At 49.7% G+C, this 19,128-nt stretch overlaps 8 protein-coding genes across 8 annotated transcripts; 2 read left to right on the forward strand and 6 right to left on the reverse strand.

Moving 5' to 3' along the window:
• Positions 1-735: 735 nt before the first annotated feature.
• On the reverse strand, positions 736-1,740 carry N7443_005082 (uncharacterized protein; the record flags this gene model as incomplete). Its single annotated transcript, XM_056885138.1, has 2 exons — positions 736-1,413; positions 1,477-1,740. The coding sequence occupies 2 exons, from the start codon at positions 1,738-1,740 to the stop codon at positions 736-738; spliced, it is 942 nt and encodes a 313-aa protein (XP_056743416.1).
• A 1,170-nt stretch (positions 1,741-2,910) lies between these two features.
• N7443_005083 (putative lipase) lies at positions 2,911-5,289 on the reverse strand (the record flags this gene model as incomplete). The annotated part of the gene is made up of 2 exons (XM_056885139.1): positions 2,911-5,125; positions 5,192-5,289. The coding sequence occupies 2 exons, from the start codon at positions 5,287-5,289 to the stop codon at positions 2,911-2,913; spliced, it is 2,313 nt and encodes a 770-aa protein (XP_056743417.1).
• A 434-nt stretch (positions 5,290-5,723) lies between these two features.
• N7443_005084 (uncharacterized protein) lies at positions 5,724-9,796 on the reverse strand (the record flags this gene model as incomplete). The annotated part of the gene is made up of 7 exons (XM_056885140.1): positions 5,724-7,345; positions 7,395-7,898; positions 7,945-8,445; positions 8,495-8,627; positions 8,703-9,295; positions 9,350-9,511; positions 9,616-9,796. The coding sequence occupies 7 exons, from the start codon at positions 9,794-9,796 to the stop codon at positions 5,724-5,726; spliced, it is 3,696 nt and encodes a 1,231-aa protein (XP_056743418.1).
• Positions 9,797-11,969: 2,173 nt separating this feature from the next.
• N7443_005085 (battenin family protein) lies at positions 11,970-13,469 on the reverse strand (the record flags this gene model as incomplete). Its single annotated transcript, XM_056885141.1, has 3 exons — positions 11,970-12,477; positions 12,529-13,279; positions 13,331-13,469. The coding sequence occupies 3 exons, from the start codon at positions 13,467-13,469 to the stop codon at positions 11,970-11,972; spliced, it is 1,398 nt and encodes a 465-aa protein (XP_056743419.1).
• A 378-nt stretch (positions 13,470-13,847) lies between these two features.
• On the reverse strand, positions 13,848-15,407 carry N7443_005086 (acetylornithine transaminase; the record flags this gene model as incomplete). Its single annotated transcript, XM_056885142.1, has 3 exons — positions 13,848-14,915; positions 14,978-15,217; positions 15,276-15,407. The coding sequence occupies 3 exons, from the start codon at positions 15,405-15,407 to the stop codon at positions 13,848-13,850; spliced, it is 1,440 nt and encodes a 479-aa protein (XP_056743420.1).
• A 220-nt stretch (positions 15,408-15,627) lies between these two features.
• Positions 15,628-16,047, forward strand: N7443_005087 (succinate dehydrogenase assembly factor 4; the record flags this gene model as incomplete). Its single annotated transcript, XM_056885143.1, has 1 exon — positions 15,628-16,047. One exon carries the CDS (start codon positions 15,628-15,630, stop codon positions 16,045-16,047), a length of 420 nt encoding a protein of 139 aa, XP_056743421.1.
• A 258-nt stretch (positions 16,048-16,305) lies between these two features.
• Positions 16,306-17,435, reverse strand: N7443_005088 (hydroxymethylglutaryl-CoA lyase; the record flags this gene model as incomplete). The annotated part of the gene is made up of 2 exons (XM_056885144.1): positions 16,306-17,109; positions 17,184-17,435. The coding sequence occupies 2 exons, from the start codon at positions 17,433-17,435 to the stop codon at positions 16,306-16,308; spliced, it is 1,056 nt and encodes a 351-aa protein (XP_056743422.1).
• Positions 17,436-17,650: 215 nt separating this feature from the next.
• dph1 (2-(3-amino-3-carboxypropyl)histidine synthase) lies at positions 17,651-18,989 on the forward strand (the record flags this gene model as incomplete). The annotated part of the gene is made up of 2 exons (XM_056885145.1): positions 17,651-17,780; positions 17,836-18,989. 2 exons carry the CDS (start codon positions 17,651-17,653, stop codon positions 18,987-18,989), a joined length of 1,284 nt encoding a protein of 427 aa, XP_056743423.1.
• Positions 18,990-19,128: the final 139 nt, after the last annotated feature.

Raw genomic sequence — 19,128 nt, forward strand, 5'->3', positions numbered from 1 at the left:
ATTGACCGCGTACCTCTCCCACTAGGTAGATGTGAAAAAGACAGAGTCCATGCAAGTGTACTTAGGATATTTTCTATTTCAATTATAGAGAATAAGAAAGCATACACTGGCCAACTTTCAATGAGATAGTAGATAGCGTTCATTCTGGCTGAGAGGAGGAAATTAATTGATCTAGGGATGGCTTCACGAACGGAGGCCAGTGTTACGGCTCAGGCAAGCTAATCGGAGAAGACATCTTTGACTCAGGTCCCCAGTAATGTAATATTAAGACAAGGACCGAAAAATGGAAGTAGGAGGAGGAGATAGGCCTAAGAGGGCTATTTTAAACCACTCTTACCATAAACGGCACTCATGCAGGCAGTATTATATCTATCTATTAGTCACGGAAGTGTTCTCTACAAATCGATATAACCTCTGAGGATTGATGGTAACTACATTGAATAATCGAATGCAAGAATAGGAATAATAAGGAACCTCTTCTAATTTGCCAAAGCCCTAGTGGAGCCCTATGATCTTGTCACAGCCAATTTAGTATTGAAGAATGAATATCCTAACTTTTTACCGCTAAATAAAAGTCCTCCAATTTCAATACCAAGAAGGGAGAGGGTATCCTCCCAATACATTGGCATGTAGGTACACCTGGTCAAGAGTGTTTTGACGAGAAGTTTCAGTTGAATAAGCCCAAGTCTCGAAAAAGTTTTACAATTTGCTTCGAGAAATCACCCTTAGGAAACTCTACGAGTTGCTCACTGTAGTCTGGAAATCTTCAGGTTCACGGCCCAAAAGCTCCCCAAGGAGAGGTGATGCGTATGCTGCCTCACCTCGACGGAAGGCTTCAAAGGTTGTCGTCCACACCTTGGAGTGATCGACTCCATGATAGAGGAAGTTCGGCTTGACCTGAGGCTGTGCAGCAAATTCATCTTCGGAGACCTGGTGGATCTTGACAGGTAGGTTGGCCACTTTGCCCAGAATGTCCACTGACTCCTTCAAAGACACCACCCGGCTTCCGGAGAGCAAAACGGACTTCTGAAGATATGGGAAGCTCTTCGGATCTTTGACAAATCTTTTTAGAAGCTCAGCAGTGCCCTCGCCCAGCTCTTCACGCTTGACCCAGGCAATACCGGGCCCAGATCCGTCATGTGGGATCTTAATCTCACTGACCGGGTTCTGCGGGTCAAAAAAGGCGGTATAGAGAGGGTACGACTCGGAGTACAGGCCTTCGCGGACCACCGTGTATCCAAAGTCCTTATTCGTCTGGGACAAATGTTCTAGATACTTCTCTGTATCCAGATGAGCTTGCATAACGTGAGCCACGGAGGCTTTGTTCTCTGGCTTGCCACCATATCCTAGAGAGCCATAGAAGATATGCTTAACTCCGCTACGAATCGCAAAGTCAATGGCAACCCGATGACGCTACTCGCACAATTGTTAGCACTGTGTTAAATACTTCCGGGTGGATTTGCTTCCACATCTTACCTCCGATCTGTGCTCATGCTCGACTGAAGGATATGAGATCAAGAACAGAGTATCCACACCATCAAAAGCACGCGAAAGGGTGTCATCATCGTCATAGTCCGCATGACGAACTTTTGCACCGGCAGAAGAAGCGTCACTCAATTTCTCGGGATGACGAGCGACGAAGGTAAGATTTTCGGACGGAAGTCGAGGTAAAAGATGCTTGACAGTGCTGCCACCAATACCGCCAGAGGCAGGGAAAACAGCGACTCTATCGAATGACATTATGAACGTGTTCGACTTCAAATGACTGAGATATGTGAGAAACTTTTGTATTTTGCAAGAGTGACGTTTTCTAGTTATCACTTCAGAACATTACCTTTTTTCAAGAGTCACTGGATCTGATTTGTCACAGAGTCGGCATGATTTGGGACCGGTCGGAAAGTTATGTTACTTGTAGATGCCGCAAAGCATCATTTGTCAACTCGGGCACAAGCGACGGCGACTTTTGACGCATACTCGGGCTGCCGGCCCACCCGGACTCGGACTCAGTTTCCTCGGCGATCTCGTTCCGTTGGATCAGGTGATCATTCTAGATGTAGAAAGATTCGTCTCATCCATAGAAAGTTCCTATTCAGCTTCTTCCATGTTCGAAGAGACTTTCCTGTATCTGTTAAGACGAACCCTTGCGAGAGCTATAGGTATAGACTTCAGATGGCTAGTGGCGAATTAATCATTTCTGGCCACCATATATGGAAGCATAGGTCCTAGTAGCTATATTACCTACGATTTACAAGGTAGAAACCCTAAAATTCCGTGCGTACGGATTCAACGATGACTAGGCCGTCACGTAACAGACGTGGATTCCTGTGGTCTACTGCGTAATGCGGAGATAACTCGGGGAATATTCGAGAATAATTATGTGTATTACTAATACAAACGGACCAGCCATTGGAACGAAAGGCCAACGGGTTCAAATTATTAGCTACGTACGGGTTGACAACTTATGTGGACTTGTATGGACTATGACCTACATGCATCTCTACAGAGATACAATGTTTGATAGTACGGAGCGAATCAGTGTATCGCAAGCCATGTGCCGCGTAAGGTCGGTCTGGACGATCTCGAAAGCCGGCATCGCAATGCCGAGTGATTCCGTCCAATCATATTCCAGTCTTCTCGATACCATACTTCTGGCGCCGCGTCAAACCGCAAACCTTTCTCCCCTCTAACGTCGTCGTAATCAGACAGATTCGTGTGATAGAAGCCCTGGAGCACACACTCGTGTTGTGCTCATATGGGACCCACATTCACATGCAAGGAATACATCTCACATGTCAGTTTCACGTGAAAGAGTCTCTATGTTATTACAGTCGGTAATTTCAATTTCAATGTGATTTGCTCCGTGGCTCTAATGCGTCTATGTACGGCCTCATGAACATCCAATTCATACCTTCATGGGCCGGGCGTCTGTGCCCTTTCCCCTAATCCCATTAGACCACCCGCAATCCCATTCATGCGTCTATCTAAAATATCTTCCTCGCTGTCTAAAGATGCGATACTTCGGCCACGAGGACGATGAACGCCTGGGCTTTCTGGAGCACTGTTGATTCCGTCCTGGTCTACGCCTTCTAGGTCGAGGCGTTCTAGCTTTGCAAGAAAGTCTTTTGCATCGCTAGACTCGTTTCTGGTGCTCGTAAACCCGGTCACTCGGGAAGATGCGAAGGAGGAACGAGATCGGCGGCGACGGCGGCGAGATGGTGAAGCCGGCGGGTGATCTTCGTTGATAGATGATGACGTGATCTTGCTCATGCTCATTTCCAGTGGTTTGTCCTCGTCAGCGGAGGACTCCCCTGTGAAACGGCGGTGGTGGTTGCTAAAGTAGCCTCTCGCACTACCATTGCCCTTAATTGAGCCCCTCCATCTTGCAGAGGTCCGGATGCTGGAGAGCTGAGATGCCTGAAGAAGACTGTACTCGGAGCCATCCAGATCCATTGTGTCAAAGATGTTCTCAATCCAGCTCGCACTGCGGTTAATGTATTTCCATGCATCCGGGAAGAATCCCGCCATTTGCATGAATCCGTGCGAGACTCCCGGAATGAGCGACACCTCAACATGATCCTTCTCATTGAATTCGCGTCGGGACTTTTCCAAGCCCAGGTCTTGGCGTTCATGGAATTGATGAAGCTTCGCTTGGCGCAGTCTGCCTGCGAAGATGACCGTATCGTCAACTAAGGGGTCGCGCTCGCCAGTTAAAATGTAGGTTTTGGGGAATGCTGCGAGTAATGAATCTGGAGCAAGAACGGGTGACAAATAGAAATCTGTATTGAAGTCCGGCCGGTGGTGAGGACCGATGTAGAGGATGATCATAGCTCGCATCATCTCAGGCGTGAGGATCCGATCATGCACATAAGATATCATTGATGAAACGGCCAGTCTGGTTTTTAAAGGCTGAGTCTGGTCTTCTGGCTGAGGAACTGCATTCTCGCTCAGATCCTCGCTTTTCTTCAATTTGTCGCGGAGTGCTCTTGACGTTTCGGATGCAACATCGACTTTCTCGGGTTTCTGGGGTGATTGCTTCGTGATCGCAGTCAAATCCTCAACAGAATGACCTGGGGAGGTATAAGGCGTTAACTTGCGATATTGATCTTGCTTCCGCTGCAAAATGCTTCGGTTGGTCTGGCGAGTGTCTTTATCCTGGATCAACGACATTTGCTCGTCGGTCATCCAGCTCTCAACTCTCACGTTCAAAGCCGGATATGCCAGAACCAGGCCATCTGGACGAGGAAGCACATCCTCGCCTTTCCAACCCCGCGCCATGGCTGACTGCAAAACCATCAGTGTCATGCCAACGGCGAGGTTCCCGCCCGCACTTTCTCCGGTCACAACGATTCGAGGGCGTGTTGAGCCGCTCAGCCCGAGACAACGGCCATTAGTTGACATGATAGTGTGGTAAACATCATAGCACTCATGTAATGCATACGGGTATGCGTATTCCGGAGCCTTTTTGTAGTCGATGCTCAAAACTGGCACTTTCAGCCGACCCGCCCATGACGATAGTTTGTCTTCGGAGTTCCGGGGTCCCATAGCAACAAAGCCACCTCCTGGAACATCTAGAATAATGGCAGTTTGATCTTTGAGTGCACTCAAAGGTCCGTCAAAGTACAACCATGCATTCACAGGATCCGCGTGAACGGAGTGGAGCGGGCGTGCAATGCGAATCGCCCGAGGCGCATAACGAGTCAATCGGGGACGGAGCAGGCTCGCCAACACCCATAGGTAAGGAGATGTAGCTTTGTTCCACGACACACGCAGATGCTCTAAAGTCAAGGTGCCGCGAACGCGTCGAACCTTCTCATCCGCTTGTTCCGCGGCGATAAGATAGTAGACCGTGAAGACCAACGAAGCCAAATCTCGCAGGCATTTCGGCTTAATCTTCATAGCCGTCCAGAAACCGGCGTCTAACCCAGTTGTGATCCATGTCGCGCGGAAGAATGATCGTGAGTAGAGGTTTGCCAAAGGTTCCGGACATTCCAGTCCGACGATCTTGGCAAAGTTGCGGCTGACGTAGAGCCAAAGGAAAATGATCACAGTCGTTTGCCAGGCACTTAGTTTACTGCTGAAATACCTGGAAAGAGACCGAATGAAAGGGGGGCCATGCTTGTTCGCTCTGTGGTGAATAAGAGTCTTAGCCACGATACATTCCAGGATCAAATATATCGAAGCATCGGCTCACCGCAAAAGATAAAGTGACCAGAAAGAAACTACGGCGAAAACCTGGATTTTGCGGAAACGCGTAGAAGGTCTCCCTAAGACGTGGTCTGTAACTGGCATTAGCGTTAATCTTGACGATGGTGAGGCGTCTTACCTATCATATCTACCCACGCTGCATATGCAGCACCCTAGCACCTGTATAAGGAGATTTTTGTACAACCGGAAGGGAAGGAAAAACTCAATGATGATCCAAAGAGGAACACGCAAAAACAATGCAACGATGGAATTAAATAAAATTGAAATGAAGTCAAGTGAAATGCAACTTTCACATGTGAAAGCCGTCACATGCCGGTGACGCCATCAGCTGACTCTTATCAACAAATCAGCGGGGGTACATTTCGCTGCCAACGTGGGGGATTCAAACCCCAGTTCTTACTTCCGCTGACGCACTATGATACTATTCGTGGGGTATTAGCGGGCTGGACACTCCCTGGGGCTCGCTTAGGAACGCTGCAAAAATTTGGCAAACGATGATCGTCCATTGCTCAACCAAATCACACGCTATGTATGTTCGGAGATTCTGTTTTAGGTCTCAGCACCTCCCCATTCTCGCTACAGCTTCTCAGATGCGTCACTATCCTCCAATAGACATCCTCGGCAGCGTTCTTTCCAACAATAGGATCGAGATGACCGTACCCCTCGGCTAGGAATCTGCGATAGTGCCTCTCCCCGAACCGTCGGCGCAACAACTCATAGTCCTTTAGTGTTGATTCGGGGTTGAATACTTGGTTTTCCGTTCCCGAAACGAAAAGAATTGGTAGCCCTTGTAATCGCTGCAAATTCTCTTCGGTGAGAAGACAATGTGACTCATTATCGGTACACCCTCCTTTTGTTCCCATGCGGACCACTTGCTTCATCATCTTAGTGTAGGTCCCTTCGAAGAACCGATGAACGTTGTCATGAATACCTACGTCAAGGTTCTCATGGTTCCATAGTAATCCAAAGGCAAAAGAGGTTCGACGGCACGCCGTGGATGTGCACCGGTCTCGTTTATTTCCCAAGGGATAGAATCGAAGCAGGGCATCGAGTAATCGTTGAAAGACAGCATCTCCGGCACTGCTGGAAATAGGGAAAAAGTTACCCGCGAGATATTCGTATAGTTGGATCAGAAGAGTGGTCCGTCCTTTGATCGCGTTCCAGTATCCGAAGACCATATTGATGAAGACGGAGTTTGCAGTGACACCGAGGAGGTCACTGCTGAATATTGTTCCATCGAGGAGTCCCATGCCGAGGGCCACGGAGCCTTGACAGTGGGCTATCACGTATGGCTTCAAGGTCTCTCGGCCTCGGATGAAATCGACCGCTGCGGCAACGTCAAGACGGCAGTCGAAAACCGTGGATCTTTGAGCGACGGAAGGATCAGCACTCCAGCGAGGTGAAAGTGCGTAACAACGGTGTCCGCGCTCTCTGAGATAATCGATCATGTTGCAACGCAAGAATGGTAACGCGTAAAGATTGTGCACCGCACTCCCGGTGATACCTGGAAGAAGCAGAACTGGCGGCGGGGTTATGCTGTCTTCCGAAATTCCTTTCCCTTCGGAAGGAAGAGAGTCATACACCTCAAGAAGCGCCTGCACACCATCTCTGGCTTTGATTCTGAATGAATTTGAAGGTAGGGTTTGTTTTGAACGGGTCTTGTCCTCACTTGAGGAGCGAGGGAAGCGCAATGGAACGAAGGGATTGAAGAAGAAGAGGCTCACGTGTAGTATGAACGAGAGCAGAAAAACCATTAAATCCCAGAAAAGTCCAGCTGTCAGAGACACGGTCGGCCGGAACGTTTGAATTTGCTTTTGAAAGTCCAGTAGTGAAATATGAAGGGCCCCGGATCCAACTATTGCCCCATCCGACCGAAGGATGCTGACGTTGACTGTAGTTGTGGCTTCCCAAGTCTTTCTGACAGAGAATGCTATGTTCGAGTTGATAACCTTGCGGCCTTCCAAATGATATTGCCTGCCTTCTACTGAGAGGAGCTGCAACTGATATGAGATGCTCGACGACTCGGGCTTGTCTTCTATCGACGTGAAAAATTTCACGCTCCCATCAACGATTTTTAGCGTGTTTGTCGATAATGCATAGCAAGAAGCTGTTCCAGTGCATTTCCCTTCGTAACCTGACCCTATGAAGACATAAGTGTGAGGTCAAAAAAAGGTCGCTTTGTTTCTCACCTTTCTGGGGCCGGCAGATTTCTATCGTGAGAAATATCCGCATGGCACAAGATGAGCCCTTTCCGAACCTGTCAGAGCGCCCGGGGTCTTTTTTTCTCGATCCAATGCAAATATGTCCATATAGAGTCTCTGTAAACTGCCATCCGATAGGGTTCGATTCGATGCTCATGTTTTCCTTGTGATTTCGTGGATTGCTTGAGACCCTAGGCTTGCTATAGGTATTCAAGACACCGTTCTGGGTCGCAAGATCAATTGAAAGTCCAGAATTCTCCACAAGAAACTGGACAGAACGTTCTGAAAGAGCGGTTATCGTCGCGAGCGGGTTCACACCCAAGGCCGTTGGAATGATGGAGGCATCGCAGCACACAAGTCCTTTGTGTACTTCGCTACCTTTGCCAGTGAAGACCTCTCCCAGATAGTTAGTTACGCCCGCGAGTCCTGTACCATCACTGCTCATATTGGCACCTCCAAGTGGATGAACAGTAATTTCCTCCTCGTGGCGCCCTTATCCGAGTTAGCGTGGGCCGTCCACAGTATCGATCGTTCTTACCGTAGAAGTATGAAAACCCCATGCTTGCTTGTGTGTAGCCGAATAAAATACTCAATAATTTTTTGATCTTCTTGAAATTCTCAGAGCGACCTTCCGAGGGAGCTTGCAAACATAGTTGATCACTGTCTAGGGTCAATGTCATCTCATTACTGTCATGGGACATCACAAGATATGTTGAGGTTCGCTGCAATGCTCCACCACTTGCATATGGGCCAAGTAAAAATGACTTCAATATGGCAAAAGTCCTTCTGGTCCCCTCCCGAGGATTTGACACAAAGGACCTGGCTTGGTCTTTGACTGTCTGCAGAGTAAATAACAGCTGGATCACTGGATTCATCGGCTCAGGGATACAACCATCCTGGATAATATATCCGGAAAGAGGACTATCTACGGGGTCAACAAGGCGGTTGTCGATCACTCCAGTGATAGTCGGGCCTGGTGCCTCAATATCGCGTGAAAATCTGCGAGCGATTGCGTTGACATCGGTTTTCCCATTGTACCCTAGACCGGAATTAGATGCGAGCGATGTGAAATGCTGGACGTGACATACCAAATAGCAACATATCACCATTACCGGAAAGATTTCTTCCAACGAGCGGAGACATCTGCAAGCCGCACTTCTTAGACCTAAGCAGGATCTCAGTGGTACCCAGAGCGCCAGCTCCAAGAAAACAGAAATCCGTCTGGTTATGAGAGGTAATATGTCAAATTTCGTTCGTTTCATGGCTCGGAAAGAGCCCGGTTGAGTTGGAACCTACTGCCTTTACCCAAAAAAGCTGCTCTTTGAAATAATTTTTGAAAACGGATCTGCCACTCCCATGCCACGCAAAATGGATAATGTACCCATTTTCGTTCGGGTCTTTCTCCACAAACCTGACCTCACACCCACAGAATATCTCAGCGCCCCAATTCCAGGCATCTGCAAGATATGTTGTTGCTACCGAGTTTTTCGAGCCATCGTTGAGGCCAGTAGACTCGTGACCTGACCCTGTATTTGCTTGCATTGGTACACCGACGTTGTTATGGCCACTATAGAAGAATGTGGTGAGTGGTGCTTTATAGAAGTTCTCCCCTGTTCCCAGGCGTTTTGAATCTTCTTGCAAATGCTCGAGTTTGCGCAAATTTGGATACTCTTCCGGATACGTGGAAGGCTGTAACATTGTTTCAGCTCGCAAATAGTCTGCTTTGGTTAGTTGTAAGACTTTTACCATTTCGCGGAGAGCAGGAGGCTCACAATCATCCAGCACTGAAGGGTCATTTCTGATCTCCGATGGCCACGGACTCATTGTCAAAGTGTCTTCGTCTGCTTCCAGAAAGACTCCCGCATTTATCAAAGAGCAGCCTCCGAGCCCTTTGGTTTGATTCAGAAAAATGCTCACATACTAATTTGAGGCCCGACACGTACCATGAGCAGAGAATGCATGTTGCCCATTCCCTAGAAATAATTGAAAGAGCCGTGTAGGATTTCCAGGTGACACCCAGTTTGACAGGAAGGAATTCTTTGAAGATTTTCCCGAAACATTCATATCCATGAGACATTGAGGCAGGCTGTGCGGAAATGAGCCGGCTTGGTAGCATGTTAGCATTTGCATGTCGATTGAGCCCTCTTAATGGAAGTTTCATAATTCATAGCGACAATATTTCAATCAATGAAATGCGAAGGGTACTTACATCTTCTTTCCCAGCCGAGCTCAAGTATGGCAACTGTCTTTCCTGCTCGAGCCATTCGACTCGCTGCAACGCCAGCTCCATAACCGGATCCTATAACCACGACATCATACTCCGATCTCATTGAGTCAAATGGAAGACTCAGTATCGGATAGTCATCGGTCTTGTGACTACGATTTGACATTGTTGCTGTCTTCGAATATCTGTCAGACGCAAGGTGTGGGGCACCAAGAGGGTTTTCAAAAAATTCTCAATAATCTTTCAGTAAAAATGGCGTCGCCGGATTAGGACCGAGCTGAGAAGACTTCAGCCTGAGATACCTAGTACGGCTGAGATGGCAACAGACAGATGCGTAGAAACTCTATTTGACGCTGTCAGTTAGTCGCTTTGGACCTCGGCATCGGAGGTGCTGAGCGGAATGGATAGGTAGACTCAGGTAGACTCCGATAGGATGATTCTAGTCCGATATTGTTACAGGCTGGCCACGCACGGGCCGTCGCGCTATATTTGAATTTGGCCCCCTTGCATTGTAAGCGTGCCTTTGCAAATCTCTAGATACCTATTTGCCTCTGAGGTAAAATGGCGGAAGATGTTGATCTCATCGATCTTTATTGAAATCTATTCCACGAGATTGGAAATATTTATAAGCTCTGTTGAATTTTTCCTTCGCCGGCATGTCTTCTCAAGTCTGGAATGATAGAATGCAAGTATTCCAGTATTCTTTTCTGAGTGTCAGCCGGTATGTTTATGTGCATGAAACAAGACGCCTCCTCGTATCTTGAGCGGCAAGGCGGCGGTCAACCGTTTTTCACCCCATGCCGCATCTACAACAAGCAAATACCTTCAGCCACGTAGCCACCTTAAGCTTGTCAGAGAGGGACATCTGGATTCGGAGATATGTGTAAGAGTGATGAATTAGTGCTATGGGAGAAGTAGGCTCTCTATGCTACAAACCAACCTAAAACCAAGTGAGCCCCGCTGGGCTGAATGAAATCTCAACACCTTATGGCGGCCTTGTAAGCCAATGATAATTTTTCATGCTCCGGTTTTGGCAACTTAGCTGGAAATCATTCAATAACGGAGCTGATCTGAAGCTCATGAGGAACATGACTAAAGTACGATATTTTAGCCGAGCCTTGGTCGGTCTAGCTATGCCACCTTGGGCTAGTAAAAATATCAGGTTAGGCTAGTATATGCGGTAGATTGTTTTAAACTTTGTCTAGGCAAGGCCAATTGAATGGGGAAATGGGCGCTAAGCCCACGGAGCGGGCCAACAATACGATGAAATTGCGCTATTCCTCCCGTTCGCGGGAAACTAGTGCCGTAAAGTGATAGATAAGACTCACCCCATTGGAACTAGATACTATCGAGTTACAACGAACGCAGAGGCCATCAGCTCTAGGGCTTTCAAAAGACTAGACGGATAAATCGATCACGAGCCTATATTGATGTTTCCCTTTGATATTCATTCCAAATAACTATTGGAACACCCATGTCTGTAAATAAGCCAGGTATTTATACTTTTTCGTCCTGGCTCTGGCGATCCCGATCTTGCATATGTGCCACAATTGAGTTCTTGGCATATCGTGAACTTGAATCAAATGATATGAATCAGGACAAACAGGATCTCATTTTCCCGGCATCTATACCATGTAATTGGAGCAAAATATCCAGCTCAAGAACACCATGATAAGAGCATCCACTCGGAGTTCGTAAGGCTCCCTATGGAGTACCCGTAGGCCTTTATGCTGGGGTCGTGGCCAGACGTCTCCTAGCTCCAACCACTGTCAGCACTTTGGGTCACACTTTGATAACTCACGATTTGGTGCAAGAAGCCTCGATAATTCTATGATGGATTTTAGCAATCATGGCAAGCTCCAGGGCGCGAATTTTATATTATAGAGATCAAGGGACGATCGAGCTTTACATAAAACCTCGGTCAACATTGGATAAATATCCTGGAGTCCCTGAATTTCCTTTGACTACAAATCCTGTTGCCTTGACCCTTTTCATGCGGCTGAAAGATCCCGCTATTTAGGCGCCCATCACCCTGCTCCTAGTGAATTGTGAGTTCTCGCACAACATCCATGCGGAGCATCGCTTATCTTCTGCGCGAGGTAATGCCAAGGTCCGCCGTCCTTGTTCCCAGACGGGTAATGCCGTCTAAGAGGTCCAGCTCGAGGCATTTCCGTTATGCCTTAACCAATAGTCGAGCAATGCCCCTCTCGACAGACGATTGATAAGTAATTCTAGCTAGCTCAAATCCAAGATGGTTTTTAGAGAAGGGTCATTCTTCAATCTAATCTCTTGATTTAATAGGAAGTATAAGGGAGTCTAAGCACTGAGCACAGGTAGTCTTAGATCTGCCGGCAGTACTCTCGCCCATGAATCTGCTGAAACCTGCACAGCAGAAGTTCCCACGGCATACTCAAAAATCCAGCAATGCAAATACCAGCCGAGTCGCTAACAGTCGTAGCCCCAAGCGAGAATTCGCGGTCTTCTTCGGGCACGCGATCGCTAATTTCTGCGAACGTATTGACATATACCAGACCCCCCAACAAACCTTCCCAGAAGATGATCAGGAACACAAGCCAGATGCTAGGAATGAAATTAAACAAGGAATGGCATGTTAGAAGTGCCAAGTTTAAAAGTTGTAAGATGGAGGGTAGGTAGAGGTTGTGGATGCGGAAGAATGGAGTTGAGGAGCGCGAGACGAAGACTCCGGCTTGGTAAATTGCATTGTATGCTGGGTAGAAAGCGCGGAAGTTCTCGAAGGGTGTGGCGGGTAACGGGAAAAGTAGAGTAGGGGCCACGCCCTGGTTGATCACGTATTCGGCGATGAATACCATAAGCAAAGGAAGCATGCTTCAGAATTGTCAACAACAGAGCATGAGCAAGAATATCATGAGTACATACTATGGGAAGAATAGCTTCCGAAGACGGTGGAGGTTAGCACGGAAGTGTGCCCACTTGGCTGCCGACTCGCTGACATGAACGGCTTTATGGGATTCAGCAGTGGGAGCAGAGACACCCAACAGTCTCTCCTCTTCGTCTCCCGTTTGCAGGTTATGATTATCCTCATCTCCCTCTTCATCACTCGGATGCTCCCCGCGCTCAACAGCATAGTATACTCCCGTCGCCGAGTTAACCGGCTTCAACGCATCCCGCGGTAAAACAAGGAAGAAGCTCGCGGCCATGACAAACGGCAACAGCGCCGACGCTAAAAGAGTGGCCTTGACAGGTATTCCCATTGCAGAGGTAGCTAGAGAATAAGCACCAGCCCCAACCAAGCCAGCAGCGCCAGTCCCGCTACCCCAGGCCGCCAAGCTAAAGGGTCCATAGAAATGCGTCAGACCAACGAAGCTCAGCTCGCCAGCTCCAGCAGAGAAACTCGCTAGAACAATTCCCACAATCTTAGACGCAATAGTCCCTCCATCGGTATAGGGCGGGCTCAGAGCCACGACGACCATGCCAACTATCGACAGAAACACGAACGCGATGACCCGCACCGAATAAGGAACCACATGGATAAAGTATGGGGCGATGAGCTTGGTCCCGAATGATGGGATGATATCTGCGAGGAGAACGATGCCTTTGGGGATATCTGGTCCGACAAGGTCCAGGGCCGCGGAGAGGAGGACAACGTAGAGGACATTGTTGATAAGGCCTGTTTGGCGGTTAGACGCTGAACATTCGGGATTTCGCTGGCTATACGTACCAAACAGCCAGAAAGCGACGCAGACTCGGGGGTCCGCGCCGCTGAAAACTCCATTCAGACGATCGCTGAACCGAGCCCGCCGCGACGGTGAAATGTCATTATCACCTATCGGGGCAGTTGTGGACGCGGGGCGTGTCATGGGGAAGGTGGTCGCGTGAGGGTGGTGAAGAGACTACAGGTAATAGAGAAGGAGGTGACGACTATCGGGAATCCATGTTTCTAGGTTAGTTTCAAAGAGAAGATCAGGGATACGAATGGTAATCGCATCTGTTTCGGCGAGGTGGAAAGAAGGTCAGGCCCACTGAAAGGGTTCCACTCTACGCGTACGTCCGGCAGTCTTGGCACGGGTCTTGAAGTATGACAATTCACAGTTGACATTTCTCCCCTTCCACTTTTATTCTTCAGTCTATCCTCTATAGATGGGATGTTTTCAAACCAAAAATATACGCTGTCGCCAATCAAATGGTATATCAAACACGTCATAGCCGGCATTCAAATCACTGGGTCATTCCAAAATTCAGGACTTGGCCACAACCGAGTCGATAGACTGCTCGAGAATGTTCAGGCCAGCCTTAATCTGATCATTAGTGATGGTCAGAGAAGGAACGAAGCGGACACAGCCATCACCGGCAGTGATGATAAGCATGCCGCGCTCGCGGGCAGCGGTGATAATATCGCCTGCCTTGGAAGAGAAAGTGGGGGTAAGCTGGACACCCAAGATCAAGCCCCGACCGCGGATCTCCGAGATGACATCGGGGAACTTCTTCTGAAGAGCCTCGAAGCCAGCGACGAATTGAGCAGACTTCTCCTTGACGGCGCTCTGGAGTTCAGGTGTAGACAGGCGCTCGACGATGTGGTGGGCGACACGGCAGGCCAGAGGATTTCCACCGAAAGTGGTGCCGTGGTCACCAGTCTTAATATGCGAGGCGACAGTCTTACCGGAGACAATGGTTGCGCCGATGGGGATTCCGTTGCCCAGGGCCTTCGCGGAAGTCAGGATATCGGGGTGGGCAGCCTCGCCAGAAGCAGGGGCCAGGGAGGGGTGGCCGTGGGCCCAGAAAGTGCCGGTACGGGACAGACCGCACTGGATCTCGTCGAAAATCAGAACAGCGCCAACCTCGTCACAGCGCTTGCGCAAAGCAGCGAGGAACTCGGGAGTAGCGACGTTGACACCACCTTCACCCTGAATGGGCTCGACAATCACACCACAGGTATTTTCCGTAATAAGAGTCTGAAGCTGCTCAACGTCGTTGTAGTTACCGTACTTGAAGCCGGGAATCATGGGCGAGAAGGGGGTCTGGTATTTGGGGTTGGGGGTTGCGGATAAAGCACCCATTGTGCGGCCGTGGAAGGAGTTGTGGAAGGAGAGGAACTCGTGCTTAGCACCGGAGGGATCCTTGGAGCGGCCGACCTTACGGGCGAACTTGATAGCAGCCTCATTGGCCTCGGTTCCGGAGTTGGAAATGAAGACTTGCGACGCATCGCGCATGGCGCCGGACGCGCGAGTCTGTTCGATCAACAATTGACTCAGGGCACCAGTCCAGGGGTTGTGATAGAGGTTGGAAGCGTGAATGAGGGTCTCGGCCTGTAGATGCTTAGTATTAGCAATTGCGGAGCTGGGTGTTAGTATGACTCAAACAAGCGCACCTGTTCCGCGACAATCTTCGCGATCTCGGGATCACAGTGACCGAGAGAGTTGACCGCAATACCAGCAGTAAGATCCAAGTAGCGACGGTTCTCCATATCCCATAGGTAGACACCCTGTCCCTTCATCATCATCGGGGCCGGACGGACATAGGTGGGGACCATGAACGGAGTGCGCTCGTTGATGAAGGACTGCGTGAGGGAGTCGGCAGAGGGGTCAGGGTTGGGCAGGGTAGCCTCCTTCTACAATTCAATTAGCACAATTAATTACCGACGGGATTGGTCTGGACGTAGGACATACCTGGACCTGAGCCTTCACATCCTGAGGGACATTTGAAGTGGCCGCAAATCGACGCTGAATGGGTGACTCAATTGAAGGGACCAGCCGGGAGGCGCGAGGGAGGCGGCGCGCGGCCACACGGAGAGCAGACATTGTTCAATGGAATGGGCGAATTGATCGTCCTGACTGAAGATCAAGGTAGGTCCAGCTACTCGGACTCGAGAAGATTGGAAGCAAAAAAAGGCGGCGATATCGGGATCGGCATTTCTTAGTCACACCACTGATCGGCGCCACTCCCCGAGGTGCTTCGGGCCCGTTCGCGTTCTACTTCTCAACCTTATTGATCCAGACAAATACCTCCCACATAATCGCTATGGCGTCCACACTTGCTCTACGCCGCTTATGCGCTCCCTCTTTCACAAGCCGGCTCGCTGTTCGATCCCTCTCCATCACCCGAGTCTTGCGCCAGGACGAGGACAAGCCTGCATTCGCATTCGCATCGGGCCCAGCTCCCCCGCGCCTTCCTAAGGAAGAACAAGAAATCTTCGAAGACCTTCAGCGCCGCTCAACTGGCGCTTTCAGCACACCTCAAGTCAACCAGTCCCCGCAAGCCGAGATCAAGGTCAACGGCAGTGGCGAGGAGCTCCACCCAGATACGCCGCAAGGCTTGAAGCCCGAGTTCGAAGGCGAGAAGAACCCCAAGACTGGCGAAATTGGTGGCCCTAAGAATGAGCCTCTGCGATGGGGTTCTGCGGGAGATTGGAGCTATGGTGGCCGGGTGACCGACTTCTAAGGCCCCGCGACTAAGATATACTGCATACTATCGGTGTTGATTTAATATTCTGGCTGCTGTGATAATACAAAATCCTGGATTGTTCAAAAGCTCATAACGATGTACATAGCATTTGGCTTGAATGAAAGCACCTTTGAAGATGCTGATGAGCGTTTTTTTTTTTGCCACTCAAAATAGAGAGCATGCCGATTCACTAGATGGCATGGCTTGAGGACGAGAAACTCCAATCACAAAAGCCCATATTGCTACCTTTCAGATTTATAGTCGGGCGAGAGTTGCTTTTCCGGCTCGGCTATCATTTGGTCGTCCCAACTTGTCGCTGATCCAGGCCCCAACCCGCGACATCTCCGCCAGGTCAACGCCGGAATGAAGACCCAGGCTATTGAGGGTGTGAACAAGGTCTTCCGTCGAGACATTCCCAGTCGCATTAGGTGAAAATGGACATGATCCCAGTCCCGCGCATGAAGAATCAAAAATCCGCACTCCATGCTCCAAACCCGCGAGAGTGTTCAGAAGGGCTTGTCCGTACGTATCGTGGAAATGTAAGGCCAGATCTGAGTTGGCAATGCCTGCAGCTTTCAGGGCTTGCAGGAGTTCCACAGTTCGGGGTGCTGTTCCCATGCCGGTTGTGTCGGCTACTGAGACCTCGTCGGCACCCATCTCCAGGAGGGTGGCAGTGATATCCGCAACCTTGGTAGGATCAACATCGGGACCTTCATAGGGACATCCCAAGGCAACGGAAACGTATCCACGGACTCGAATGTTCTTCGTCTTGGCCAATTCAGCAATCGGCCTGATGCGCTCTAGAGATTCGGCAATAGTACAGTTGGTGTTTGCCTTTGAGAAAGCTTCGGTGGCTGCGGCGAAGAGAGAAATCTCCGTAGTTGTGGCAGATTTTGACTCTGTCGCGGGTGAGTTTGCAGGCACGCCAGTTGCATCCATGATCTTGACCAGACTCTCCAGCCCCTTGATGTTGGGGACGAGGTAATTGTATGCGATGGTATGTTCAGAAGAGGGGGGTGATGTGAGGAGTTGTTCACAAATCTCAGCCGTACTGGCCATCTTGTACAATGCAACATGTCAGGTTAGCTTTCGGTCCTTGAGATCATGCACCGAGGTATGCCGAGCATACGCACCTGTGGCACCCATTTCGCAGGGACAAATGAGCCCGCCTCGATGGTTTTGACGCCAGTCTTGGCCAGTCTCCGGATCAACTCCAATTTAGTCTCCATTGAGATGGATTTCTTCTCGTTCTGCAGTCCATCTCGAGGACCAACTTCCACGATGCGAACGTGATCCGAGTCTAACCGCGACTCGGTCGCAAAGCGGCGTGTAGACGCAGGGGTGCGCAAAGCCGAGAGTAAACGAAAACGGGAGCGTGAGGCCATCATGGTAGCTCGAGCAAGTAAAAATAAACTATTCGGAAGAGGTTACGGTGTGAGTAAGAAAGTAGAAACAGAGAAAGACGAGGGGAAGCTTATGAGATGCGGAGAGACCCTTGCCTGATCGGGACTAGTGCATTACCGGTGACGCCCCACCGGAAAAAAAGATAAATCGATAGCGGGGCTCATCACTATCATGCCACCAGACAGTCATTGCCATCATGGAGGACACGAGCGCACAGAGTCAGCTGCGGCAGCCGAAGAAGAGGTTCGTGGGCCGTCGTACCGCAGATGCCCAGACTCAGAAGGATCCGGCTAGTTCTGATTTTGAGTCAACGCAGGTCCAGAAAGGTATGCAGGATTTGCCCGGCTTCTTCCAAAACACCCGCTGATCAGTTACGTATAGCTGCACCTAGAAGGTCAGCCCGGACTCTGAATCAAGTGCCTCCCGAGATCCTCAACGACCCGGAAATACAAGAAGCCATGGAGCTTCTCCCCAAAAACTACTCGTTCGAGATCCCCAAGACAATCCACCGAGTGCGCACTTCCGGAGCCAAGCGCGTGGCTCTTCAGTTTCCAGAGGGTCTTTTGATCTTCGCCACGACTATCTCCGATATCTTGACACAGTTTTGCCCCGGAATCGAGACCCTCATCATGGGTGATGTCACTTACGGCGCCTGCTGCATTGACGACTATACTGCGCGAGCTCTTGGCTGCGATCTGCTCGTCCACTACGCCCACAGTTGCTTGATTCCCGTGGATGTTACCAAGATCAAAACTCTATATATTTTCGTCGATATCAGCATCGACACTACCCACTTGATGGCAACCCTTGAGCGTAACTTCAAGCCCGGTCAAACTATTGCCACCGTCGGCACGATACAGTTTAACGCAACCCTCCACGGATTGAAACCTGTTATGGAACGTGCAGGTTTCAAAGTAGTCATCCCACAGATAATGCCTCTCTCAAAGGGTGAAATTCTGGGCTGCACATCACCCCAACTCACTACTGAGATCGATGCTCTTCTCTACCTCGGCGATGGACGCTTCCACCTCGAGTCCGCCATGATTCACAACCCCACTACTCCCGCATACCGCTATGATCCTTACTCGCGCACCTTAACTCGTGAAGGCTATGACCACAATGAGATGCACACCCTGCGGCGCGACGCGATTGCATCTGCGAAGACTGCCCGCAAATGGGGCATCATCCTGGGCTCTCTTGGCCGCCAAGGAAACCCCAACACGATGGCAATGATTGAGCGCCATTTGGAAGAGCGCGGCATTCCAATTATCAATCTTCTTCTGAGCGAGATTTTCCCTGGTAAGCTGGCTTCCATGGCCGATGTCGAGTGCTGGGTTCAGATCGCTTGTCCCCGTCTCAGTATTGATTGGGGTTACGCATTCCCGCGCCCATTGTTGACACCATACGAAGCGCTCATCGCGCTTGGGATTCGTGAGAACTGGGACAGTGCCAACAAGGGCATTTATCCCATGGACTTTTACGCGAAGGATGGATTGGGTCGCACGAAGCCTGAGCAGGCTGTGCGTGCTGCCTAAATGACTTATACTCATGATATATGCTATTGGACGACGCAAAGAGAATGTTTATACCCCAGATAGATTGCAGGTCACCGGGCCAAGCCCGGTGCTCCTCGGAAATAGAGTACATACGTGTCTAGCTCTTATCCCTTGCCCC

Source organism: Penicillium atrosanguineum (assembly GCF_028827265.1).
Source record: "Penicillium atrosanguineum strain IBT 20685 chromosome Unknown utg000003l_segment0_segment0, whole genome shotgun sequence".
Lineage (NCBI taxonomy): Eukaryota > Fungi > Ascomycota > Eurotiomycetes > Eurotiales > Aspergillaceae > Penicillium > Penicillium atrosanguineum.